The sequence below is a fragment of the Mirounga angustirostris genome, unplaced genomic scaffold (assembly GCF_029215605.1).
Source record: "Mirounga angustirostris isolate CCGP_5_RB_7025 unplaced genomic scaffold, mMirAng1.0.hap1 SCAF_5, whole genome shotgun sequence".
Taxonomy (NCBI): domain Eukaryota; kingdom Metazoa; phylum Chordata; class Mammalia; order Carnivora; family Phocidae; genus Mirounga; species Mirounga angustirostris.
The window spans coordinates 63932811-63957823 of NW_026991713.1; the positions used below are offsets into that span (position 1 = coordinate 63932811).

At 50.0% G+C, this 25013-nt stretch overlaps 2 protein-coding genes across 4 annotated transcripts; both read left to right on the top strand.

Annotated features, from left to right (window-relative positions):
• The first annotated feature begins 19 nt into the window (after window positions 1-19).
• DHH (desert hedgehog signaling molecule) lies at window positions 20-12483 on the top strand. Its single transcript, XM_045873503.3, has 3 exons — window positions 20-2402; window positions 5072-5333; window positions 5613-12483. The coding sequence occupies exons 1-3, from the start codon at window positions 2100-2102 to the stop codon at window positions 6236-6238; spliced, it is 1191 nt and encodes a 396-aa protein (XP_045729459.1). The 5' UTR covers window positions 20-2099; the 3' UTR covers window positions 6239-12483.
• Window positions 12484-16458: 3975 nt separating this feature from the next.
• Window positions 16459-24371, top strand: RHEBL1 (RHEB like 1). Of its 3 annotated transcripts, none has more exons than XM_064591333.1 (8): window positions 16459-20410; window positions 20947-21047; window positions 21661-21732; window positions 22084-22151; window positions 22432-22514; window positions 22603-22659; window positions 22852-22899; window positions 23243-23473. In XM_064591333.1, exons 2-8 carry the CDS (start codon window positions 20996-20998, stop codon window positions 23445-23447), a joined length of 585 nt encoding a protein of 194 aa, XP_064447403.1. In that variant the 5' UTR covers window positions 16459-20410; window positions 20947-20995; the 3' UTR covers window positions 23448-23473. The 3 variants fall into 3 exon arrangements, with proteins under 3 accessions (XP_064447403.1, XP_064447402.1, XP_045724311.2); XM_045868355.2 differs by adding an exon at window positions 23490-24371 and having other exon boundaries at window positions 16465-21047; window positions 23243-23324; XM_064591332.1 differs by having other exon boundaries at window positions 16460-21047.
• The last annotated feature ends 642 nt before the right edge of the window (window positions 24372-25013 follow it).

A 25013-nucleotide genomic window follows, 5' to 3' on the forward strand; every position in this document is an offset into this window, starting at 1 on the left:
TTCTTAGTATCTTTTAGAGACTTGGGTCTAGTGTTAGGCCATACAATTAGGCAGTGGGAGGCTCCTCCTCCTTTTGCCTTGCTTAAAGCTGGCTGGTCCCCTGACTCTTCCTTATACTCATGCCTTATTTCTGTGCCTTGGTTATTGGGGGTAGGTGGGCATGGGTGTAGGAATAGGATAACTTCTATATGCACACAAAATCCTCAGCCCTGTCCTCCCTAACTTGGGTTTGACCTAAAGTGAAGGAAGGCTGACTGACATGGGTTTGTGATTCTCAGAAAAGAACATAACTCCGTCTTTCCAGAAGCTATCAGTGCCTAGAATGCTGTGCAGGCACTCCTGCTGTGTTGGGGGTAGGGACAAAGTTTCTGCTCAAGGTGACACAGATTGTGCATTGTGCAACTTCTAGGGAGCACCCTTCACCTTGTTACTATATAGTTACTACGACTATTTTCTTGCAAATGGCAGTTAGGTGTCTTGAGGAAGGAACACTTTTTTCTAATGTACACAAAGTTGCTATAAGTGCTAGCCATGGAGCTGAGGGAGGGGGGATTATTGAACACCAAAAGGAAGTGTGGATGCCACAAATACTTCGCTGAGCACCCTACTATAGGCCAGGCACTTAGCCATGGGGATTCATGGTAAACAGTTTTGTATTTAAGAATTGCTTTGTCTAGTAAGGGTGACATAATTCTAATACCACATGGTTGGCAGTTAATTACTGGTTCTCAGGGAAACAGGTGGGCAGTGTCAGGACATCAGGGAAGGCTTCTTAGAGAAAGTGATTTTTTTTTTTTTTTTAAGATTTTATTTGACAGCACAAGCAGAGGAAGTGGCAGGCAAAGGGAGAGGGAGAAGCAGCCCCACTTGGAGCAGGGAGCCCAGTGTACTGCTCGATCCCAGGACCTTGGGATTATGACCTGAGCCGAAGGCAGACGCTTAACCGACTGAGCCACCAAGGTGCCCCAAGAAAGTGATTTCTAAACAATAGATTGGTGGGTGAAGTGTTGCAGGCTCAAAGCCTCTGAGATGAGACCTGAGTGGTTGGAAGCAGAGCCCCAAGGGGTTCAGAGAGGGACAAAGCTAGAGAGGTGCCTAGATGGAAGGTAAAGGGAAGCGACCATTAGCCTGTTAAAAGACTATGACTTTAAGTACCCTCTGCCCTCCAGCAGCTTCCAACTGACAAGTTACGCATTTGAAAAGAAGCAGCCATTGGGTGGGTGTCTGGCAAGGACGAGACAGGAGGCAGAAGTTTGAAGTCCAGAACCAAATTATAACTACAGGGATCTATCCCTGATTCTGGGGGAAGCTCTCAGCAGAAGGCTGCAAAGTTACCAAAGAAAATGGTCCCCTGGTACCCACCCCTTCCAGCCCAGGCTACTACTGTCAAGGAGGAGAGATGAAAGTGGGGGAAGTTTGGGGAGGACCACAGAGAAGAAAGTCTCTGGTTGTATGCCCAAAGGGCTTGGCTGGCCTTGGGTAGAAAGTGGAACCCATACTTCCTGGATGATAGCAGAGGACAATGGCCTGCCAGGATAGGCTTTGGGAGAGTAAAGATCCAATTCAAGTATCAGAGGAGGGTGGTTTGGTGCCAAGCTTAGGCTTGGAAGTAGAAGGATGCTTATCCAGGCAGCTTAAGACTGAAAAGCTCCTAGGATTTCTTAGACAGGTGCCTGCCTGGTTTCCAGGATGGGACACGCTTCAGTCGCGAAATGGACCAGCGGTGACCGGCTAGAGCCCCCGCCCCGGTGGGAGGGGGCGGGACGGTCCTGGGAGAAGGGCGGGGGGCGGGGCCAGGGGCCACTTAAGGCGGAGCCGGGGTGTTCTGGCAGCGCCGGAGCCGGGCAGCAGAGCCAGGCTGGGCTGGCACTCACCCACGACCCCCCTTCCCTGCTATGATGGGCCGTCAGTAGCAGGTTCCAGACCCCCCGGGGGCATGTAGGCAGAGCTGGCGGCAGCCAGGTGCGCAGAGCCACGAGAGCTCTAGGGCACTCTGGGGGCAGCTCTGCCTGCTGCGCTCTGTGGTGCCTGGGGAAATGCCCAACTGACGGGCGGGCTGGTGAGGACAACGTACCCTTTGGTCCGAGCCCTCTGCATCCATGGCGCTGCCGGCCAGGCTGATGCCCCTGTGCTGCTTGGCACTTCTGGCGCTGCCCGCCCAGAGTTGCGGGCCGGGCCGGGGGCCGGTTGGCCGGCGCCGCTACGTGCGCAAGCAGCTCGTGCCGCTGCTCTACAAGCAATTTGTGCCCAGTGTGCCCGAGCGGACCCTGGGCGCCAGTGGGCCTGCCGAGGGGAGAGTGGCAAGGGGCTCGGAGCGCTTCCGGGACCTGGTGCCCAACTACAACCCGGACATCATCTTCAAGGATGAGGAGAACAGTGGTGCAGACCGCCTGATGACCGAGGTAAGGAGGACTTCTCCCCACCTGTGCCAGGGCATTGCCAACTCCTGTGGCAGCCTGGGAGGGTAAGCTGGGTTTCATCCATAGAGACCTTAATCTCAAAGATCTCCTCTCCCTACCCTTCCACCGCCCCCCCCCCCCCCCCCCGCCAAAAACCTGTGCTCACTGGGCTAAGTGATCAGGAGGGATCCCAACAGGGAGAAGCTGGAATGGGGAGGGGAGGAGGGACTAGTGAGAGTGAAGCTGGGAGACACAGCGAGGGCGGGGAAAAGAGGATGGCGGCAGGCGAGACGGGAAATGGCTGAGGCGTGGACCGGGGGTCAGCTACCGAGCCAGGCAGGAAGGGCTGGGGTGAGCTGGGGGCCAGGAGCTGGCTAGGCAGCAGACAGAAAGCTCTACCCTTAGCCTGGCTCCTGACCTGATTGTGGAAAAGATCTGTGGGCTAAAGAGATTGAAGGAGGCTGGGAAAGGGGTGGCCAAGGGTTAGGTCACCAGGCCATCTACCTGAGAAGGGGCTGGGCAGGAATTGTCTTCAGCATGGGGGAGGCATCCTAGAACCAAGGCAAAACTATTCTAGAGTCTAAATGACTGTTTTGGGTGAAAAGTAGTTCTCAATGGGAAGAACAGATGGGCCCACCTGAGAAAGTGTTCCCGCATCCCTCATGCTCAGCTTAGCTCAGGAGCTTCCCTTGGAATTAAAGAATTAAATTCAACTAGCATGTGTCAAGCATCTGCTGCAGACTGGAACCTAACTGACCTAGGATAAGGTGAGCAATGCCTTGGGAGTGAAGGACCACCTCTGGCCAGTGACCTCAAATGTCAGACCTGGAAGGAAACTTGGAAATCACATTCTTCCACCTCCTCCCTTCAATTTTGCAGCTGAGAGCTGGGCCCCAAGAGGAAAAGTGATTTAATCAAAGTCTTAAAACTAATTAGTGGCATGGCTGGGACTAGAATTCAGGACTCCTGATTCTAAGTCTATACACTTTCCATTACACCACCTAATTGTGTATGGAGTGGGGAGGTGGGGGGAGAGGGAGGGGTACGGATTTCCTCCGATTAATTGCCATAGTTTTCCAGGTTACTTTGTTAGGAAAACCTGTCCAGGGGAGAAAGAATTCCTTCTACTACTACTCAGAGATTGGGACGGGGACACTCCTTGGTCATGGTATATTGTGGCCCTTTCCCCTGGCTGGCACCTGCACCAGAGGGGCCAGAACAAGGGACAGGCCCAGGAGGGGCTCCGGCAAGGCCTGGGAACCCCTCGGTCCTGCTTATCTCCCACACCCTGGCTGCAAAAGGCCTCCATTGAGTTGGCTCTGCACTGGGCTGCTGCCCCCGCAGGTCAAGGCCTCAGGGCCTCCTTAGGGGACACAACGACAAAAAGTTGGAAGGAGTTACCACTTTTCCTGTCTTCCCCTCCCCTCCTCTCCAACCCTGCGGAGATGTAGAAAACTCGGGAAGAAGGGAAGGAGGAAAGTGCCCCTATGGCACTTAGGAGAAAGCCAAGTCTGAGGTGAGAGGTCGGAGCGGGGAGAAGAAAAGGAAACTGTCTTCTCTGCGCCTCCTCCCGCCGCTTCGGTGCTATGGTGCGCGCCAAGGTCTCCGGCTCCCAGACTAGAGCCGCCCAGATAACCGTGCTCTCACTCCCCCGGGTGCAGGCTTCCAGCCACCGCTGCTTTTCCTCCTCTCCACTCCCACCCTGCAGGGGGCCCCCCAGTTCCGCGCAAGGGCAGCTCCCATTAATCTCAGGTGCTACTCCCACGCCTTTCTGGGCTGCATCTGGAACAGAGATGGAGAGACCGGGGCTCAGGGCTGGCAGAGCCTGAGCTGGAATTGGGAGGGCTGGTCGCGCTGGGGGAGGGGGCCCGGCGGGCAGGAGCGGGGATGGGGGGCGCGGCTTTCTGCCCTTTCCTCTCCCGGAGCCGGGGCGGCTGAAAAGCGCCTTTGTGGATGGAGCTGCTGAGTCCGCTTCTCCCGGCGAGTCCCCGGCCTCGGCCCGGGATTCTCGCTCGGTTAAGTCATCCCGGAGAATGGCCATTGTACTTCGCGCAGCCCCCGCCACCCAAACCCTTTTTCCAGCAGCCTTGATCCCGCACGGCTCCGCTTGGGCACCTTTGTGGGGGGCACTCGCACCACGAAGGGGTTAATGCTAGGGGCCAAAAGGAGGAGGAGGAGGAGGAAGGAAGGAAGGAAGCGATGCCCGGTGCCAGGGAAGGCAACGAAACAAAAGATGAATCAGGCGGAGGGAGGGCAGCCCGGGCTTGGGGCGGGGGCCAGGCTCAAACAGGGGCTCCTCTCGGGGAGCCAGGCTGCTCAACCCCTCCCTGACAGAGCTTCCCCCCACCCTCTCAACTCTTGGCCGCTTCCAGGTTGAGCCGAGGTCCCAAAACGAGTGAGGGGTGGGCGTCGAAAGAGGGGAAAGAGTTAGGTATGGGCACCCCCTCTTAATCTCTGAGGTGACCCCACAGTTCTCCCACAACGCTCTGGAAAGAGAGTGCATATTGGCGACTACACCTCTTCGGATTCTCACTTCCCCAGGACATTCAAAAGCTGGGAGGGAGTGGTGTGGGGCCAGGAAAACAAAGAAGAATCGACCCTCCCTTCCAGGTCCCTTTTGCCCCTGCGGTGGGAGTGGTAGTGAGGAGACTGATTCCTTTATTTCCCGCCAGCGCTGTAAGGAGCGGGTGAACGCGTTGGCCATTGCCGTGATGAACATGTGGCCCGGAGTGCGCCTGCGGGTGACCGAGGGCTGGGACGAGGACGGCCACCACGCTCAGGACTCACTCCACTACGAAGGTCGTGCCTTGGACATCACCACGTCCGACCGCGACCGCAATAAGTATGGGTTGCTGGCGCGCCTGGCAGTGGAAGCCGGCTTCGACTGGGTCTACTACGAGTCCCGCAACCACGTCCACGTGTCGGTCAAAGCCGGTACAGTAGGGGATGGGTGGCGAGGTCCGCCCAAAGGGGGCTCTTTCCAGGAAACTGAGGCTGCACAGCTCTGGTGCGACCCTAGGGGAGACCAAGTGGGCGTTGGTGTTGTAAACCATCCTTCCACTTCTGCCCAGGTTGGGGCCAGATCCGTGGGAAATTACATGTCCCAGGACTGGCGAGGTCTGCTCTGGGCTTGACCCACATCTTTGAGAATCTGTACCAACGTCCTGGAACCGCTGGTCTTGGTTCAGTCATCGCTGTGCTTGTTCCCTGCAGATAACTCACTGGCCGTCAGGGCAGGCGGCTGCTTTCCGGGAAATGCCACGGTGCGCCTGCGGAGCGGCGAGCGGAAGGGGCTTCGGGAACTGCACCGCGGAGACTGGGTGTTGGCGGCAGACGCGGCAGGCCGGGTGGTGCCCACGCCCGTTCTGCTCTTCCTGGACCGGGACTTGCAGCGCCGGGCCTCTTTCGTGGCTGTGGAGACCGAGCGGCCCCCGCGCAAGCTGTTGCTCACGCCCTGGCACCTGGTGTTCGCTGCTCGAGGGCCAGCGCCCGCGCCAGGCGACTTTGCACCGGTGTTCGCGCGCCGGCTGCGCGCGGGGGACTCGGTGCTGGCGCCCGGCGGGGACGCGCTTCGGCCGGCGCGCGTGGCCCGCGTGGCGCGCGAGGAAGCCGTGGGCGTGTTCGCGCCGCTCACAGCGCACGGGACGCTGCTGGTCAACGACGTCCTGGCCTCGTGCTACGCGGTTCTGGAGAGTCACCAGTGGGCGCACCGCGCCTTCGCTCCTTTGCGCCTGCTACACGCGCTGGGGGCGCTGCTTCCGGGCGGGGCGGTCCAGCCGACGGGCATGCACTGGTACTCTCGGTTCCTCTATCGCTTGGCAGAGGAGCTCCTGGGCTGAGTGTGGCGGACATAGAAACCTCGAGACGCCTGCTGAAACCCGGGCGTGCGGGCTGAGATCTGGGCGTGTGGGTAGCAGAGGATGCTGACTCGAGGTGGAGGGAGGGGACAGGGAGGAAAATGGAGGCGAGACTGGACTGCTTGGTTCAGGGGCAACCTCCACCTGAGAGGAGATCCCTGGTCCTAGGGTGATGGGGTTGACGGTGGATACTCCTTGACGAGAACTATTTGGCGTCTTCTTCCCGAGTGCCTCAGCCCCACCCGGTTATTTTATTTTATTTTCTATTTATAAATTGTAATATAATGATCTGCTTGCCCCGCCTGGCAAGGTGAGGGGCCAGGGCACGGCGTTAACACTGTTTAACACAGCCAGCCAATCTGACGTCTGACATTTTCCTACAAGCGGGCTAATAAAGGGAAGGCTTGCAGGAGCTTATTGGAAAACATCTCTATTCCGAGGGGGATTCACCTCCAGAGGAGGGGAGAAGGGGACCAACTCTGGGTCAGTACTTTACTTCCGTCCCCTCCCTGCTTGCCCAGCAGGTCTTCCTGCCTGCTTCCTCCCCTCAGAGGGGGCATCCCAATTGATCAGCAACGGAGACCAGAAGAGTCGTGCCCTTTTCTAGGCCGCTGGTCCCTTCCCCCACCCAGAGAGGACCAGCATTCTGCCTGCATGGTTGTATGCGGAATGTTGGAGGGGCCAGGGTTGTTGAAGGAGCAAGAGGGTCCTCGCATGTCCTTTCTCGTTTATAGAGGCTCCAGCGAGGTCTCAGGCTATTGCATTACTGATACTCGGAGAATTCTGCTCCCTGATTGTTAGCCTACCATCCTGGGCCCTCCGTGAAGGCCATGAATCAGCCTAGTTCCCATCCTACCCTGGTGTCAGGGTCTGAATGGGGGTGATGTTTTATTCTGGGATGTCACTGGACCAACTGATGACCCTTGAGAATCCCTAGCTAATTTATAATGATAGTGCCCACACACTCTTGGTCAAGAGAAAGAACAGGAACAGAGGGTGGGAACCTATCTCTCCTGAAGGGCTGTGGACAGAGAACAGCTTCAAACCCTGGTGTGTGTGTTTAGGGGGAGATGGGTAGGCTCTCCAAGCAAGGGCATATAGGCATTACAACTGGAGTCCTCTTCTTGATCGCCTGTCCTAGTTGTTGTTTCTACTGGCTTCCTCCACCACCCCACCCCCCTCTTCCCTCTTCCATTCTCCTGGCTCTGCATCCCGGCCTGGGTATTCCTGGAACCTTCAGGTTCCAATGCAGCAGACAGGCAGGAACTCAGAGAGTCAGGTGCCCCTGAGTTAGAATGGAAGCTCAGAGGAAGTTGAACTTCAGTGGAAGGGGAATGTCTGGGCTCAGAGAGAGATGGACGGGTTTGGTGGTACCACCAAGGAGCCAGCCCTTGCCTGTTAGCAGCTGTGCAGTTTCAGTCCACAGGGGCCCTGCTATACACCGCCCTCTGGTGGCCTTCAGGATCAGTTCTCTTCCAGACCAAAGGAAAGAGATAACTATATACTTCAGGGATGGGTGGACTGGACCTGCGCAGAGGAGCCTTATCTCAGGAGGTGAGAGATGGTGGGTGGGGCTTGGTAAGCTGCCAGGGCTGAGCCACGGCTGTCAAGGGCTGGTGAGGAGCCCACACGCCTCTCCTTGTGAAAACCCATCCAAGCCTGGCATTTTTGCATCCCTCGTGCCTGGTTTAGCTTTGTGGCTCCCAGAAGCTGGAGGTAGAGTCATAGCCAGATTCTGAGCACCTCCAAGTTGCACCTTGTGACCCTTGAGTTCAATGTCTGGAGGTGAACGCATACTTAGGGTTCCAGGAAGTGCTTGATAAAGGCGAAGATTGGAAGCGGAGTAAGTTTACCTTTAGTGTCCTTCCACCCACCATCTCCTTCAATCTGTACCAGGTACCTGTTGCCACCTCCCTTCCCCTTTCCTGATCTCATAATCCAAGCTGTGGATCTTTCCCAGAGCATGGCCTGCAAGTCAGGCAGACCTGCAGATAGTGATGCCACCCCAAGAGGATTGTTGACAAGATCAGTGTCTGTCTGTGCCCAATGTGGGATAGGCACTCGGTCAAATGTGTTCTATACTCTGCTCCCATTTCTCACTGCTTTTGCAGATTTCTGCTCTTTGTCTGCTTCTCTCCTCACCACTCCACTAGAAGCAGGATTTATCCATGGTTCCCAAATATTTTGGGGTTTGCATTGCCCCTATACTTGTTGGATTTCATAACACTCCTTCAGAAGGTGCTGTGTGAAAGAGTTGGGCTTGCTTTAGAACTAAAGTCTAATTAAAAGTGATCTTGTTTTGAGAATTTACAGAGTATTTTGTGATAATCTTGGCAAGACCTCTCTGCATACTGGGAAACCAGAGTTGAGAACCACTGCTTCAAGGTTCAGTTGACCTTTTTAACCCCCCGAATCCAGACTTTTTCCCCCCTTCCTCTCTTCAAGCCGACTTTACTGAACATCTAGAGTGTAGCACTGTATTAGGCATGAAAAACACACAAAATATTAAGAAGCTGCTTTCTCCATGGGGGAGTAGGCTTAAAGGTATAAGATGGGTAACTACCAAAGCAACATTGTTACTTAATCAGGATGAGTTGAATGGGTGGAAAATGTCATATCAGTACAGAGAAAGCCTTGTGGAGAAAGTAGGGCCTGGCTAGAATGTTGAAGCATGTAGGTGGAGGAGACCAGAGAGGGCATTCCAAGCAGAAGTAACAACATGAGCAGGCACTTGGATTCTGGAATGAAGATGTGCAGCCTGGCTAGAATGGGAGATCAGGGAGTGTAACTGTATGTAGCTATTGTTTCTTGAGAACTTACTACATGTCAGGCCCTGTGCTAGCTCTTGACATGCATTCTCCTTTCCTCCTTACAATAACCCTGTGGGATTCTATTACAGATGAGGACACCGAGGCAAAGACAGGTTTAAGTCACTGGCTCAAGTTATTACAGCTAGTAAGTGGTAGACCTGGAGCAGGAATAATAAGAAATAAAACTGCCTTGATGGACAGGGCCACATCCTAGAGGGCCTTAAGTAGTTTTTGACTCAGCGCACCTGGGTGGCTTGGTCAGTTAAGCTTCCGACTCTAGGTTTTGGGGCTCATGTCATGATCTCAGGGTTGTGAGATTGGGCCCTGTGTCAAGCTCCAAGCTCAGCAGGGAGTCTGATGGAGATTCTGTCTTCCTCTCCCTCTGCCTCTCGCTCTCTCAAATAAATAAGTAAAAAGTTTTGGACTCTCATTCCCTTCAGGGAGTCACTAGTAAGTCTTAGCTTTTTGACAGTTATTTCTCTCTCATTTTCATTGGCTCTTCTTTCTCCTGCCTGGATCGCTGGCTTCCTTAACTAAAGTTACCTAGCCAGTAAAGGAAATCCTCCAGATTAGAGGAGAGGGGAGACTGAGCTTTGTTAAGGATTGAATATATGTGCCCCCTCCAAATTCATTCGCACAAACCCTAACCCCTGTGTGGCTGTGTTTGGAGATGGGACCTCTAAGGAAATAATTAAGGTCAAATGAAGTCATAAGAGTAGGGCCCTGATATGATAGGATTAGTGGCTTTATAAGAAGAGAAACCAGGGGCGCCTGGGTGGCTCAGTCGTTAAGTGTATGCCTTCAGCTCAGGTCATGATCCCAGGGACCTGGGATCAAGCCCCGCATCCGGCTCCCTGCTCGGCGGGAAGCCTGCTTCTCCATCTCCCTCTGCCGCTCCCCCTGCTTGTGATCTCTCTCTCTCTGTGCCAAATAAATAAAATATTAAAAGAAGAAGAAGAAGAGACACCAGAAAGTTGTTTTCTCTCTCTTTGCATGCACCAAAGAAAGGGATGTAAAGACATCGCGAGAAGGCAGCCCTCTGCAGGCCAGGAAGAGAGTTCTCACCAGAAACCAAATTGGCCAGAACTTTGATCCTGGACTTTCCCAGCCTCCAAAACAGTGAGAAAATAAATGTTTGATGTCTAAGCCACCCAGTTGATGATATTTTGTTATGACAGCTCTAGCAGACTAATACAATCTTCCAGAAATGTGTGAAGTGAGAAGAAGCCAGTGCTAAGATGGAGTCTTTACTTACTGAAAATAATGAACTTGGAAAAGTGAGCATTTCTGACCTAGAGCCTTGACATGTTTATCTCTGACCGTACCTGTGTGGTCACAACTGGAGGAAGCTTCCTTCTCTGGCTGGAAGACTGAAGCAGCTGTCTATGGGACGAAGGCTATGGCTGCTCAGGGTATTTCCTTGTGCGGATTGTGTGGCCAGTTAGCACATTCAGACTCTCCTCTCCCTGTTACTGTCTCTATATGTGAATCGGTTGATGTATACACATGAACATCTCCCATTAGATGGGGGGATATTTTCAGTCAGATCTTACTACTTGTGCCAAATACTATTGATGTGCCATGGGAAGAGGACAGTAAGTCAGGCATGGCTCTCACAGTTCACCTGGCAAGACACAGTGGTCAGAAGGTTGTTGAGTACGGTGAAGGAGATGAGGAGTGACACTGAAGCTGACACTGAAAGATGGGTAAGAGTTGTTCGAGCAGAGCTAACAGCATAAACAAAGGCCTGGAGTTGGGTAAAGAGTAAATTGAACATCAAATGGACGAGTGAATTGAACATCAATTCAAGAGTAAAGGAGCATCAGTAAGTTCAGTTTAGTGAAAGGAAGGTGTGATATACTTTAAAGATTTTCAGTTTTGTCCTGAAGATGAAAAGCAACTGTAGGATTTGAAGCAGTTGCGGGAGGGGATCAAACTTGCATTTTAAAAAAGAAATTGGCAACTGGATGGGCTTTTTGGGTCATCTCTAATCCCTGAGTAGGTTGGTCCTCCCCTGTGCATGTAAGTGTTGCTAGTTCTGATTGCAAGTAGCAAATGCCCCATCCCCACACTGTCTGTTATGGGAGCAGGTGGTGGGGGACAGTGTAGGGATATTGGAGCAGGGCACGATAGGATAGAGGCAGATCTGAAGGTGATGCCTCCAGCCCTGGCTTCGCTTCTCCCTGAAACCTAAACCCAAACTGTCTCTCAACTTCTCTCCTTGGGACCACATAACCTAAGACCATAGTTATTTGACTCCAAACCACATAGTGTCCAAACAGAAGTCCTTGGAACTGGGAACTCCTTTTCTGCTATTCTCTTTTGCTTTCCAGCCATTCTTCCCGCAGAGTTTGGCTTAGTTTGGAGCTGATGGCCCTAAGCTGAGACAGAGCTGCCACCCCGAGAGCCAGGTCTGGGCTGAACACCGCAGCTGCCCAGGAAACAGCTGGTTAAGCCCTCAGCAGCTGCAGCAGCTGGGATTCCACCCAAAATTTGAGCTGGGATTAATCCCATTTCCTCCACACACATCCCTTCCCTGTTCTAGTCCCTGGCTAGTCTATAGTATCTCCTAGAAGTTTTGAGACTAAATATCACAAGTCTCTCTGTGAACTAAGCTGAAGCCAGTCATCCACTCCTTCTTGGAGGCAGCTGACCCAAAGCACCTTGGGACCATCACAGGAAGGAGGGTGTGGGTCTCTCTCATACCCAACCTCCTTTCTCTCATTCTCTCTATCCTTTGATAAACTGGCTAGGATGGATTATTCTTTAAATTGTCCAATTTTCGATAACCATTAGAATTGTCTAAAGAAGAAGGGGCTTCTTTGGTGGGGTGAGGAGGTAGATTTCCTTTATCTTGGAAAAACGCTATACCAAGACCTAGAAACTTGGTGGGAGTGTTATAGGAGGATCAAGCGTCGTATGGGTGATTGTCACTTTCCAACCATGATTGCTTCTCACTTAACTGTGATTCTACACTTGCAAACAATAGGGCTGTATATTCTATTTGGTGCTTTTGCACCAGCTGTGTGACCTTGAGGAAATCACTTTGTAAGAGATGCCAGAGGCCACAATGAGGTACTTCCAAGAAGCTGGAAAGAAGGAGGTGCCCTGAGATTTGAACAAGGCAAATTAACACACAAAAGAACAAGGCATTTCCTCCCAGGCTCAGAGATTTGACTCCCTCCCTTCAACAAATATTTATTAGGCCCCTGCAAGTACTAATAGGCATTTTACTATGCTAAGGATTTTTAATACTTTTCTAGAGAAACAGGCAGTCATTTGAATAGATTGAATTAATTTAATTAGGTTTTAGCTTCGTGGAATGGCCTGATCAAATTTGGATTTTATTTTATTTTATTTTAAGATTTTATTTATTTATTTGACAGAGAGAGAGACAGCGAGAGAGGGAACACAAGCAGGGGGAGTGAGAGAGGGAGAAGCAGGCTTCCCGCGGAGCAGGGAGCCTGATGTGGGGCTTGATGCGGGGCTCGATCCCAGGACCCTGGTATCATGACCTGAGCCAAAGGCAGATGCTTAATGACTGAGCCACCCAGGCACCCCTAAAATTTGGATTTTAAAAAGATCACTCTAGTTGCCGAGTGGAGAATGGACTAAAAGGGAGTTAGTGAGTCCAGGGAGGAGGGCAAAAGCAAACAGGGTAGTGCAGTGGTGCAGATGGGAGCTGATGCTGGTGAGATAGAGAGGTGGCAATGGAGATGGAGAGAAAGGACAGTTGCAGGCAGTATTTATATTTGTGGAATGGATAGGACCTAGTGGTTGATAGGATGAAGTAGGGAATGAAGAGTAAGGAGGAGGAAAAAAAGATTTCTCTCAATTTTAGCTGCGTGATATTAATGTATCTAGAATGAAAGAGAAAGGGGCGCCTGGGTGGCTCAGTTGGTTGAGCATCTGACTCTTGATTTCGGCTCAGGTCATGATCTCAGAGTGATGAGATGGAGCCCCTAGTCTGGCTCTATGCTCAGCATGGAGTCTGCTTGAGATTCTCCCCCTCTGTCCCTCCCCTCCCCCCCCCACTCTCTCTCTCTCTCTCTCATTCTCTCTCAAAATAAATAAATCTTTAAAAGAATAAAAACAGGGCACCTGGGTGGCTCAGTTGGTAGGCGACTGCCTTCGGCTCAGGTCATGATCCTGGAGTCCCGGGATCGAGTCCCGCATCGGGCTCCCTGCTCCGCGGGGAGTCTGCTTCTCCCTCTCCCGCTCCCCGCTCTTGTGCTCTTTCTCTCTCTCACTCTCTCTCTCAAATAAATAAAATCTTTAAAAAAATAAAATAAAATAAAAAAATAAAAGAATAAAACAAAATGAAAGAGAAAGAATAATTGATCAGCCAATATCAGTCTATTAAGCCAAAATGGAATGTGGCAACATGGGCAACTCAGTCAATAAGAATTGTTACTGTGTGACCAGAATGATCTTGGTGAGAGAGGTGCCCAGTGTGGTCATTGGTGGGGCAGGAATGGTTCTTCAGGCCTCCAGATGACTGTCTGACTGTCTGAAATACCCCATTGAGAGGGTCCTAATTTTCCTTTTTTTAAAAATTTTTTTATTGTTATGTTAATCCCCATACATTACATCATTAGTTTTAGATGTAGTGTTCCATGATTCATTGTTTGTGCATAACACCCAGTGCTCCATGCAGAACGTGCCCTCTTTAATACCCATCACCAGGCTAACCCATCCTCCCCCCCCTCCCCTCTAGAGAGGGTCCTAATTTTCTACTCATCAGGCAGCAATCTGGTACCTCACTAGAAAAAAGGGAGTGCCCTAGATAGAGGACACAGGCATTCTGGGCAGTGGAAAGGGAATGCGATGGATACATTGGCATGGTAGGACCCAGAGCAGACACTCAGGAATTATTGCAAGGCTTCCGTAGCATGTGAATATTTGGAGATATCCCAAGCAAGTCCAGTCCCCAAATTGGTTAGACTGAGTGTTCTTCCCAGGATCATCTTTCTCAGTGGTGTTCGGGGAGGGAGCCAGACCATCTGCCTTCCTCTGGGCATACCTCTCTAGCCAAACTGTGAATTCACTTTCAAACTCATAATGAGAGTTATTACGGTGGCATTAATTCAGTGAGTAACAGCTTACATACATTATTGTATTCACTTCTCACAACAGTTGTGCAACAATAAGTATTTGATTCCAGAAGGATTTAAGCAGGTCACAGGGACCACGGGAGACCTGGGTTGTGAGGCTCTGCAGCCAGAAACAATGCCTCAGATCACAGAACCAAGCCCGTGGGGGCACCGTGGCAACTGCCACTGAACACCAGACGCTGCAATTTGCAGCCCAACGCTGACACTGATGCTGGAAGGCCCTGATGGCACCACTGTTATGGGCCGTCCTGGACCTCAATCTTCCTGCCAGCAGCCACAAAGAATGGCAGACATCTGCCACCATGTTGTTCCAGCCATTTCATGGAAGAGAAACTGAGGCTCAGAGTAGTGAAGTAAACCGCTTAAGATCACCTAAGATCACACAACCTCTTTGACACCAGATCTGCTTGACTGCAAAGTCCATGTTCTTTCCACTGTGTTTTGCTGCCGTGAACCACTTTACTTCTCCAGGCTGCTGCTTCTCAGCCTGTAGTCTGGAGAAAATTGTGATATCAGCTGGTCACCAAGGTCCTCCGGCTCCAATAGGTTATAATTCAATTATTTTGCATATTGCTGATTATGGTCCCTGCATTGAGCAAGGTCCCCTGAGGGGAGCTAAGTACTTCCCATTTTCCTGAAATGGACTGGTATTTATCATCTCCATACTAGCAGAAGCCAAGAGTAGGTGTAGGAGTGAGGGGAGAACCAGACATAGGGAACATGCAAGGAAGACGCCTGCATGTGTATCCTGGTTATTTTTCTGTAGAGTGCCTAGAGACACATATCCTTCAATGGCTCATCAACATGTTAATATCTGGGAGGTGCCCCAAAATCCACATGTCAAAAATAAATGCATTAATTCAGTATTCTCTCCCCTTACCCCCACTAAAAAATTCCTGTTCTTCCTCCCATGTCTTCTAATCCTATTCACGGAATCGCCATTGTCCTTCCCTTTGTCTGCTTTAATCAGGTCATCAACTTCACAACTTCTATCTAGAGCACCTTCTCTGAGTCTTCACTACCCTTTCTTTCTTTTTTTTTTTTTTTAAGATTTTATTTATTTATTTGAGAGAGAGAGAATGAGAGACAGCAGAGAGGGAGGAGGGTCAGAGGGAGAAGCAGACTCCCCGCCGAGCAGGGAGCCCGATGCGGGACTCGATCCCGGGACTCCAGGATCATGACCTGAGCCGAAGGCAGTCGCTCAACCAACTGAGCCACCCAGGCGCCCCTTCACTACCCTTTCTGTTGTTACCTGGTCCAGGCCCTCATCTCCTTTCTGGGTATTTTTTCTCCTAATAGACCCTCCACCTCCAGCCCCAACCTCTCTTGGTCCTACGTCCTCTACAGGGCCACCGGTGTGACCTCATAGACACAGCTCTCCTTGAGGTACTGACTCTTCCCATCTCCCCACCAAGTTAATGGCAAAGATTCCATTGCTCACGGCAGTGCTACCAAAACCTTGTACTGTTTTCATGACGATGTCCATAGCGTCTTTCCACGCATATAAATGTTTAATATTCTTCTTGAATTCTTTTTTTTAAAAGATTTTATTTATTTATTTGACAGAGAGAGACACAGCTAGAGAGGGAACACAAGCAGGGGTAGAGGGAAAGGGAGAAGCAGGCTTCCCACCAAGCAGGGAGCTTGATGTGGGGCTCGATCCCAGGACCCCAGGATCATGACCTGAGCCGAAGGCAGTTGCTTAACCAGCTGAGCCACCCAGGCGCCCCTCTTCTCGAATTCTATTGGCTTTTCTTACTACCAGGTTTAGCTTCTGTGCAAAAGTATTTGTGAAGTCATAGTTTGGGCATTATATTGTTTTTCCCACCACACTTTAAAAATTACATAAGAAAACAAAATTTTAACGTGTGTGTGTTACCTGAATCATCTTACATACCACCACTAGTGGTATATTTTGAGAACGCTGGATACTGAATAAAGGTCAAATTCTTTTTTAGTAAACTCTACCCACAACGTGGGGCTTGAGCTCATGACCCCAAGATCAAGATTGCATGCTCTACCAACTGAACCAGGCAGGCACCCCAAATCAAATTCTTTTTTTTTTTTGAGAGAGAGAGAGAGAGCACATGCATGGGGGTGAAGGAGGAGCAGAGGGAGAGGGAGAGAGAGAATCTTAAGCAGACTCCAGGTCCAGCACGGAGCCCCATGTGGAGCTTGATCTCACGACCCTGAGATCATGACCTGAGCTGAAATCAAGAGCCAGATGCTTGGGTGCCTGGGTGGCTCAGTTAGTTGAGCGACTGCCTTCGGCTCAGGTCGTGATCCTGGAGTCCCGGGATCGAGTCCCGCATCGGGCTCCCTGCTCGGCGGGGAGTCTGCTTCTCCCTCTGACCCTCCCCTCTCTCATGTGCTTTCTCTCATTCTCTCTGTCTCAAATAAATAAATAAATAAATCTTTAAAAAAAAAAAAAAAAGAATATCTACCAGAGTGGTGAAACATTGAGTCTGGCATCAGTGAGGAACACTAGAAGTAACCCCTAGGCCTGAAGGGGCCAGGGAAGGAAGGGTTACAAGAACCCAGAAAGAGCTGTAACTAGCTGTAGTTGGAGGAAAGGGCCACCCAGCAGGGTCTGTGGCCTCTGGTAACCACAGGAGTGAGTCCAAGAGACACAACAGAAGAGTTGCTAGTTCAACCCACAGAACCAGGAGAAAGAATACATTGTTTTTTTTAAACTACCAAATTTTTGTCATCATTGTTGTTGTTTTTAAGTAATCTCTATGCCCAACGTGGGCTCAAACTCATGATCCTGAGACCCAAAGTTGCATGCTCTACAGATTGAGCCAGCCAGGTGTCCCTGGAACCCATACTTTTTAAAAAATAATTTATCTATATTTTAGAGAGCGAGAGCATGAGAAGGGGGAGGGGTAGAGGGAGACAGAACGGGAGAGAGAATCTCCAGCACACTCCCCACTGAGCGCAGAGCCTGACACAGGGCTCGATCCCAGGACCCCAAGATCACCACCTGAGGTGAAACCAAGAGTTGGTCACTTAACCAACTGAGTCACTTAGGTGCCCCAGAACCCATACTTTTGATAAAACATAGTAAAAATGTTTTCACTTTTCATAGAGATACTTAAAACAGTTTCCTGAGAGCATTTAATCTTTATTTTGTCTCAGTTGTTTGAGACATAGCAAAATATATGATGCTGTCTCTAGAAATTTTATTCCAAGCCCATTTACCTGCCATTAGGATAGTTTACTTTCTTTAGTTGATCCTATATTGGCGATCTTTGTATATCTGTGATCTTTACAAAGTAACCATTTATGCATTACTCTCTAAGGTGATTGATATTTAATAAACAAATATCTTGGTCCTGAGGTGTGCAGGTCTTGTGGATTGGCTCACTGAACATTTATTCTTTTTTTTTTAACACTGTCTTTTGTTTTTAGGATTTTATTTATTTATTTAACAGGGAGAGAGAGAGAGAGAGTGAAAGAGCACAAGCAGGGGGAGCAGCAGGGAGAGGGAGAGGGAGAAGCAGGCTCCCCACTGAGCAAGGAGCCTGACATGGGGCTGGATCCCAGGACCCTGGGATCATGACCTGAGCTGAAGGCAGGCACTTAACTGTCTGAGCCACCCAGGCACCCCTGAATCACCTTCTCTTTTGCCTTCCTTTATTACTGAGGGTAGAATTTATTCCTAATCACCTTCTCTTTTGCCTTCCTTTATTATTGAGGGTAGAAAAGAAAATGCTAAAATTTCTGGGCTCCCTTACAGCTAAAGATGGCCATATAATAGTTCGGTTTGAGGAGATGTAGGTGAAAATCTGCTGTGAGATTTTCTTTTCCTGTATAAAAAGAAAAAGCCACAAGAGGAAGAAGCCCTTTGTCTTAGCCCTTTTGCTTTCCTCCTGATTGAAAACAAGAGAATTTGAGAATGATTTAATAAAGAACCTATTTACAAAGGTGTAGGGAAACCACAGGGGTACAGCAGTACCCTAAGGTGAGTATCAGAGAAGCTGTCACCAATATAGGCTGGAAGCAACTAGAAACAGAACAAGAGATGTGTGTGTGTATGGGGGGAGGTATTGGAGGAGTGACTTGAGGGGTGCTAGGACCTTCAGTGGGGGTCACAGATACTCTCCCCACTCCATCTGACCTTCTGTGAGGGCTTCCCTTAGGCTGAACTCTGCTGGGATCCAGGGGGCAAGGTCTGCCTCCTGGAACAAATCTAGGTGGAAAAGAATAGAGAGTTAATCTGGGAAGAAAAACAGCGCAAAAGGCATCTCACTTATCTTTATATCCATACTGTGCAACAGGTGGTGCGAGTATCTGGTACAAAGTAGAAGATGAATAAATTTTTATTGAATTTCATTGAATATAGTTCTTTGTTCTACCCTGCAGTGCTTAAGACCCAATCTGGATTCTCCACCAACCTCACTCAGGCCAAATAATTCAACATAAAATTGCTGGTCTGCAAGGAACTTCCTTTAACCAGTTGAAAAGCTATTTGGGTCCCTTTCTGAGGCCAGAGTAAGTGGCTCGTTGAAACAACTTTTGTATATTTGGACTTTCTAAAGCATTAGATAGTTCCACAGTTATACAAAGCCTGTCTTCCAGTACAGTCTAACTGCTACATACCCACTTCATCAGGCCCTTCCAGAAGAACTACCTTCTGTGTTCTATCTGTATGGCTAAGTCTCAGTTTCCACATCTGTAAGATAAGGGTGATAATAACTACCCATCATTCAAGCCTCAGGTACAAATGTCACCTCCTCAGGCTTTCTAGGATACCATATAAAAGAAGAGGCGTACCACACCCCATTACTCTCTAGTCCATTAATACCTTGTTTTTTTTTTCCCACTGCAGTTATTACTTTTTTATTGTAGTTTATTTATTGTTTATTTGTAGATTGTTGGTCTTCTCCCAAAAGAATACTTGCTCCTTGTGAGCAAAGACCTTTTCTGTGTTGTTTGCTGCTCTATTCCCAGCATCAAGAAGGGTGCATGGGGTATGATGGTTGTTTGATAAATATTTGTAGATGAATGGATAAATAATACCAATTACCAACTTTAGGGCTGTTGTGAATATTAAATGAGATAACAATGAAATGCACCTGGCGCAAAGTAGAACTCCATAAACCTAGCTGTTTTCTTTCTTCTTTTTCCCTCCCTCACCTGCTATATCCAATCCTTTAGCAAATCAGATTGACTCAGCCTCAAAATGTATCCAAAATTCTCTACTTCATTCATCTCTGCCACTCTAGTCAAGCCCCCTTCACCTCTCACCTGGACTACAAGTAAGTCTCCTAGCTGATCTCCCTTCTTCCCCTCTTGCTCTTGTCCCCCTCATTCTTCACAATGAGAGAAATTTATTTATTTATTTTTAACCAGGGAAAACTTTTAGAAACACAATTCAGATATTCAGATCATCAACGGCTTTCTGGGTACCCAAACTTCTTTACATGGCCTGGCCCCTGCCATCCTCTTAGACTTCATCTGCTTTAGGTCCACACACACACTCTCTCTCCCTCCCTTTCTCCTGGAATTTAACAGATTTATTTTCATCGTAGCACCCATAGCACTGATGGATTCTTCTGTCAGAACTTTGTGCTCGCTGGCTCCTTATTGTCTTTCAGACCTCAATTTACTTATTTATTTATTTATTTTTAAAGATTTTATTTTTATTTATTTGACAGAGAGAGACACAGTGAGAGGCAACACAAGCAGGGGGAGTGGGAGAGGGAGAAGCAGGTTTCCCGCCGAGCAGGGAGCCCGATGCGGGGCTCGATCCCAGGAGTATGGGATCATGACCTGAGCTGAAGGCAGACGCTTAACGGCTGAACCACCCAGGCGCCCCTAGACCTCAATTTAAATAGGGATTCCTTTGAGAGGAAGTATTACTAATCTAATGTGGCCATTTCTTATTATACCACCTTTTATATCACTTAATACCATCTAATATTTCCTTGTTTATATGTTTGTCTCTTCCAACTCGGTTTTAAGCTTTGTGAGCACAGAGACGTCTGTCACGTTCTTCGCTCTATCCCCAAAGCTAGAACAACACCTGAAACACATAGTATATGCATAATAAATATTTGTTGAATAAATTAATGCATTGATCATGATGATGACAACAAAACTTCAGACGACCTGGCCACAAATTCTAACGACTTGTCTCAAGAATAAGAATCGCATTTCCGAAGATCCTGGTAGACTGTGGAAATCGACAATAAAAGATCTGGGGCCAAAGTCTGGGGGAAGCAGAGGTAATATATTGGAATTTGGGCCTTTTCCCCCCATCCAAGGCTCTCAGAGACCTCGCAGAAGGGAAGCCTAGAATCTTCCGAGAAGAAATTCCAGCCCAGCCACAACGAATATTTTTCCATCCACGATTCTTCGCAGCCACTTCTGCTAGGTTGAAAATGCGCAAACACCTCTAGGACCCCGGGCTCCTTTCTGTTTCTTTATGAATGAACCGGCTCTAGTCTGCGCAGGCGCAGCTCCTGGTTCTCCTGCTCCACGTGAGGCCCACCCTTCCCTCCCGCTGGCGGCCCCGCCCTTATTCTTTCTAATGAACCAATGGCGAGCGGCCTGGGGGGCGGAGCCCGGAGCGGCGCGGCACTGTAGATCCCCCGGCGCCCGGCTCCCTCGCGTTAGTCTTGCTGTGTTGTGATCACGTGGCCAGCTCCGGGCGCGGCGCTTGTTTTGGTTTCCCTCTAGCTTGTCCCTGGCAGCTTCGGGGTGAGCGACTTTGCTGTGCCGGTTGCTGCGCCTGCCTTACACTCTGATCTCCTCTTCTTAGGGCTCTTTCAGCCCGCAGTTCGGCAAGCCCCTCGGGGCCGGCTACTGCCATGCCGCTAGTTCGCTACAGGAAGGTGGTCATCCTCGGGTACCGCTCTGTAGGTGAGTCTCCGCCTTGGGGAGAGCACGGACGCACCGCGGCTTTGTGGCCAGAGGAGGCGCGCTGTCGCGGGAACGCGACCCAGAGAGGAATGGTGGCATCGTTAGAACGGGGTTGTAGGACGAGGATTGAAAGGATGGAGGAGGAAAGGCTGGGGTGGTGGTAGTGTGTGGAGGGCTGCAGGAAGTAGGAGCATGTAAGGGTTAATGTGGGCTTGGTTGCAGGAACACCACAGTGGTCCCCAGTGTTAACCTGGGAGGGGTAGGGATGGGGTCAGGCTTTGATGACGGGGGCGCGGTCTGTGTGGGTGGCAAGTCTCAGGTGTCCGGGCGCGGGGCAGACCTGATCCTAGGGGAATCCCGGATCTTCCCGGGGTGGGGTGGGGAAAGGCGGCAGGAAAGGCTTCCTGCGGCGCTACTGAATGCATCCGGTGGCCAGGGTGCAGAGACCCAAGGCGAAAAGAGGGTGAGGGTAGGCTAAGGAAAAACATTGCATGGCACCCATAGGCTAGGGTGCTAATTTGGGGTCCTCTTTAGTCCTGGGCCACAGTCCGAAAGGACAGAGGATGTAAATGTGGATGGATGATTTGGATACAACTACCACTGCTTCCCACAGGGAAGACATCTTTGGCACATCAGTTTGTGGAGGGCGAGTTCCTGGAAGGCTATGATCCTACAGTGGAGAACAGTGAGTAGATTTCTCCCCTAGGGATGGAGCAGGGAGGTCTTTGTTGCCCCACCCAATTCCGTAATCTGGGGTTTTCCTGGTGCCAAGGGGCTGATTTAATTATCCATTAAATCTAATCTCTTCTCTAGCAATCCTGTTCTATTAGTTGAGCTAGAGTGTGGATTTTGCAGGATACTGCGTCCAGGATGGTGTAGACTAGACAATAAGAACCTTGACATTGTCTCTCCAGCTGCCTGGAGTGCTCCCTGGTCCTGGCCCATCTATATATCACCCCTAGAGTTAAGAACGCATTGGGGCACACATTGCTAGCCCTACAAGACACCTCACAGTCAAGTTTTCTTTTCTTTTCAGCTTACAGCAAGATAGTGACTCTTGGCAAAGATGAGTTTCACCTACACCTGGTGGACACAGCAGGGCAGGTACCAGTTTGGGGTAGGGTAATCTAAATGTGGCAGTTCAGTGGTGGGAGATGAAGTCTGGTTGCCTCCGTGGCTCATCTATCTGTAAAGTAGTTTTAAAACAAAAGCATTTTAGCAGCTGGTAGTGTGCAGTGCACATTGGAGCTACGCTGTAAATCCTTGTCGAATAGAAATGACTGGAGTAGGGAGTGCCCCAGGGAGGGTCCCCAGGATGCAACCCACCAACCTTTGCCATCTGAGTGTTGTGTATCTAGGTGTTGATGTTTCTGTTTCTTGTCAGGATGAGTACAGCATTCTGCCCTATTCATTCATCATTGGGGTCCATGGTTATGTGCTTGTGTATTCTGTCACCTCTCTGCATAGGTAAGTGATCAAGGTTACGAGTGGGGGCTTGGGAAGATCTGAGGGCTGTCCCTGATTAAGTTTATAGTTCCATTTCTTGTGTTTAAAGCTTCCAAGTCATTGAGAGTCTGTACCAAAAGCTACATGAAGGCCATGGGAAAACTCGGTAAGTGGCCCTGGGAGATAGAGACAGAGTATGGACATGAGGGGATGGAAGAGAGTGGAGGGTCCAAGTGAGGGAGGAGGCCAGGACAAATCCTGTCTGATCTGCTGGGGAGTTGTCCAGCCCTGATGCGAAGGAAGTTGGGTTCCATGCGGAGTGAGAGGGGATCCTGTAGTAACTGCTATTTCTTCACAGGCTGCCGGTGGTGCTAGTGGGAAACAAAGCAGATCTCTCTCCAGACAGGTACGGAGATCTCTGTAGCTCAAGGCAAAGGAAAGTGAGATGGACTAGCAACCAGTCAGGCTCTAGTCCTGGCTCTGCCACTGACTTGAACAAATCATTTCACCTCTTCTCGTTTCTAACTTGAAGGTTAAGGCAAGATAACCCTTCTGTCGCAAAAGCTATAATTTAATATTTCAAGCTCAGTCCTAGGCTTCTGAGTTCTCCTTTATTTTTCTCCTTCCCCAACCTACCTCCCAAACCTTAGAAACAGGATGGGTCAGAGGAAGTCTAGATTCTGTAATGATTTTGCAGAGAACATGGGACATTGCTATCTTCCATCTTCATGTTCCAAATTTGCTTCTAGGGAGGTCCAGGCAGTTGAAGGGAAGAAGCTGGCAGAGTCCTGGGGTGCGACGTTTATGGAGTCATCTGCTCGAGAGAACCAGGTGCTTGACCTGAAGATTAGGGGCACAATCAGGGTAGCAGTGTTTTTCTTATGGCACTGCTTGGTGGTGAGGATGGTCGGGGAGTGGGGTATACACCTCAGAGCTGGGTCGTATTGGCAATGAACTGACTCCCCCCCCCCCACCCCGAATCTCTGTCCCTTGCAGCTGACTCGAGGCATCTTCACCAAAGTCATCCAGGAGATTGCCCGGGTAGAGAATTCCTATGGGCAAGAGCGCCGCTGCCGGCTCATGTGAGCCCTCAGGCATTGGGTAGCTGCCTTGATTCTGCCCCTGGCACTTGCCAGGCTCCAGTGGGTGTAGGCCCTTAGGACTTCACGGGTATGGTTGCCAGCTGTGTCCCCGGTCCTCTGGTCACACAGTGTGGTACCCTCATGTTTGCACACTTTTCCAGGCTCTAGTGGCCTGGTTGTCAATGTTTACAATGGGGCAAGGATGTCTCATGGGACTGGCCTCTAGTCCTCTGTTTTTGCTACATGAATTGTTATAACCTGCAGGGTTGGGATATGAGTCCGAAGCATTGTTTATTTAGGACCCTGTCTTCTGTGCAGGTTTTGGGCGTTGGCTGGGTGAGGGGAGCTGGGGATTCCTGAAGTGGAGCTTGCTCCCTAGGGTGACAATGTATATATGCAAATAAACTGAGAAATCTTTTTGTCGCTGGCTTCTCTGTATGTGGGGAGAGCTCAGGGCCAATATCTCCTTTTCCAATGAGTGGTGACTGTGACTTTTGGTGGGGAATAAGGGCTAACTCTTTCCCCCCACTTCATTCCTATTCCTTGCTCCTCACTCATTCAGGAGGACCATTACCCTAAGACTTACTCCTTAGTTTTTCTCACCTTTCTTTTCTGCTAGGTTCTCCTACACAGGTACCAGTTGGCTGCCACTCCATCCAAGATTGTAGACAGCTCAAGGTCCCCTTAACTACAGAAACACCACCCTCTAGTGGCCAGCTGCTGCATGCTGACCTAGCTTCCCTCTTGGCCTTGGCATTCGCTGGCACTCAGAGAGACGCTAAGGTTTGGGGAGGAAGGAAGCCCCTCATCCTAAGTGATGTAATAATTAAGGAGTGTAGAGGCAGGGACTGAAGTGTTGGTGAAGATTTTGGCTTTCTAAGACAGTTGAGTAAAGTAAGAAATAATGCTCCTGGTGTATATCCATCTTTCCACTCCCATGTCCCCAGAGCCTTTCATTAAATCGATGTTCTTTGGTCTTTTCATACCTTGGGTGACCTTTTCACACCCTTCACACCTTTGGAATCGTGCCACTTTTTTAGGTGTCAAAGGGTATTGCTCCCATTTTTTTTTTTTAAGATTATTTATTTGTTTGAGAGAGAGAGAGCATGCGCGTGCATGTGCCTGAGCCTGGGGAAGGGAAGGGGAGAGGGAGAGGGAGAGAGATACTCTCGAGATTCTGGGGGCTCAATCTCATGACCCTGAGATCATGACCTGAGCCAAAATTAAGAGCTGACTGCTCAACAGACTGAGCCGCCCAGGCGCCCCTACTTCTACTCTTTCTTCTTAACCTGCCATCTCAGTAAGAGGATGGACATTTCAGCAAGGAAGAATTGGTCCTATCTGCCTCTACTTTTTCTGCTCATCCACCACCCCCATCAGACCTAGGGCCTAATTGGCCTAATACCTCCTCCAAGGACTTATGAGTGTTACTAGAATA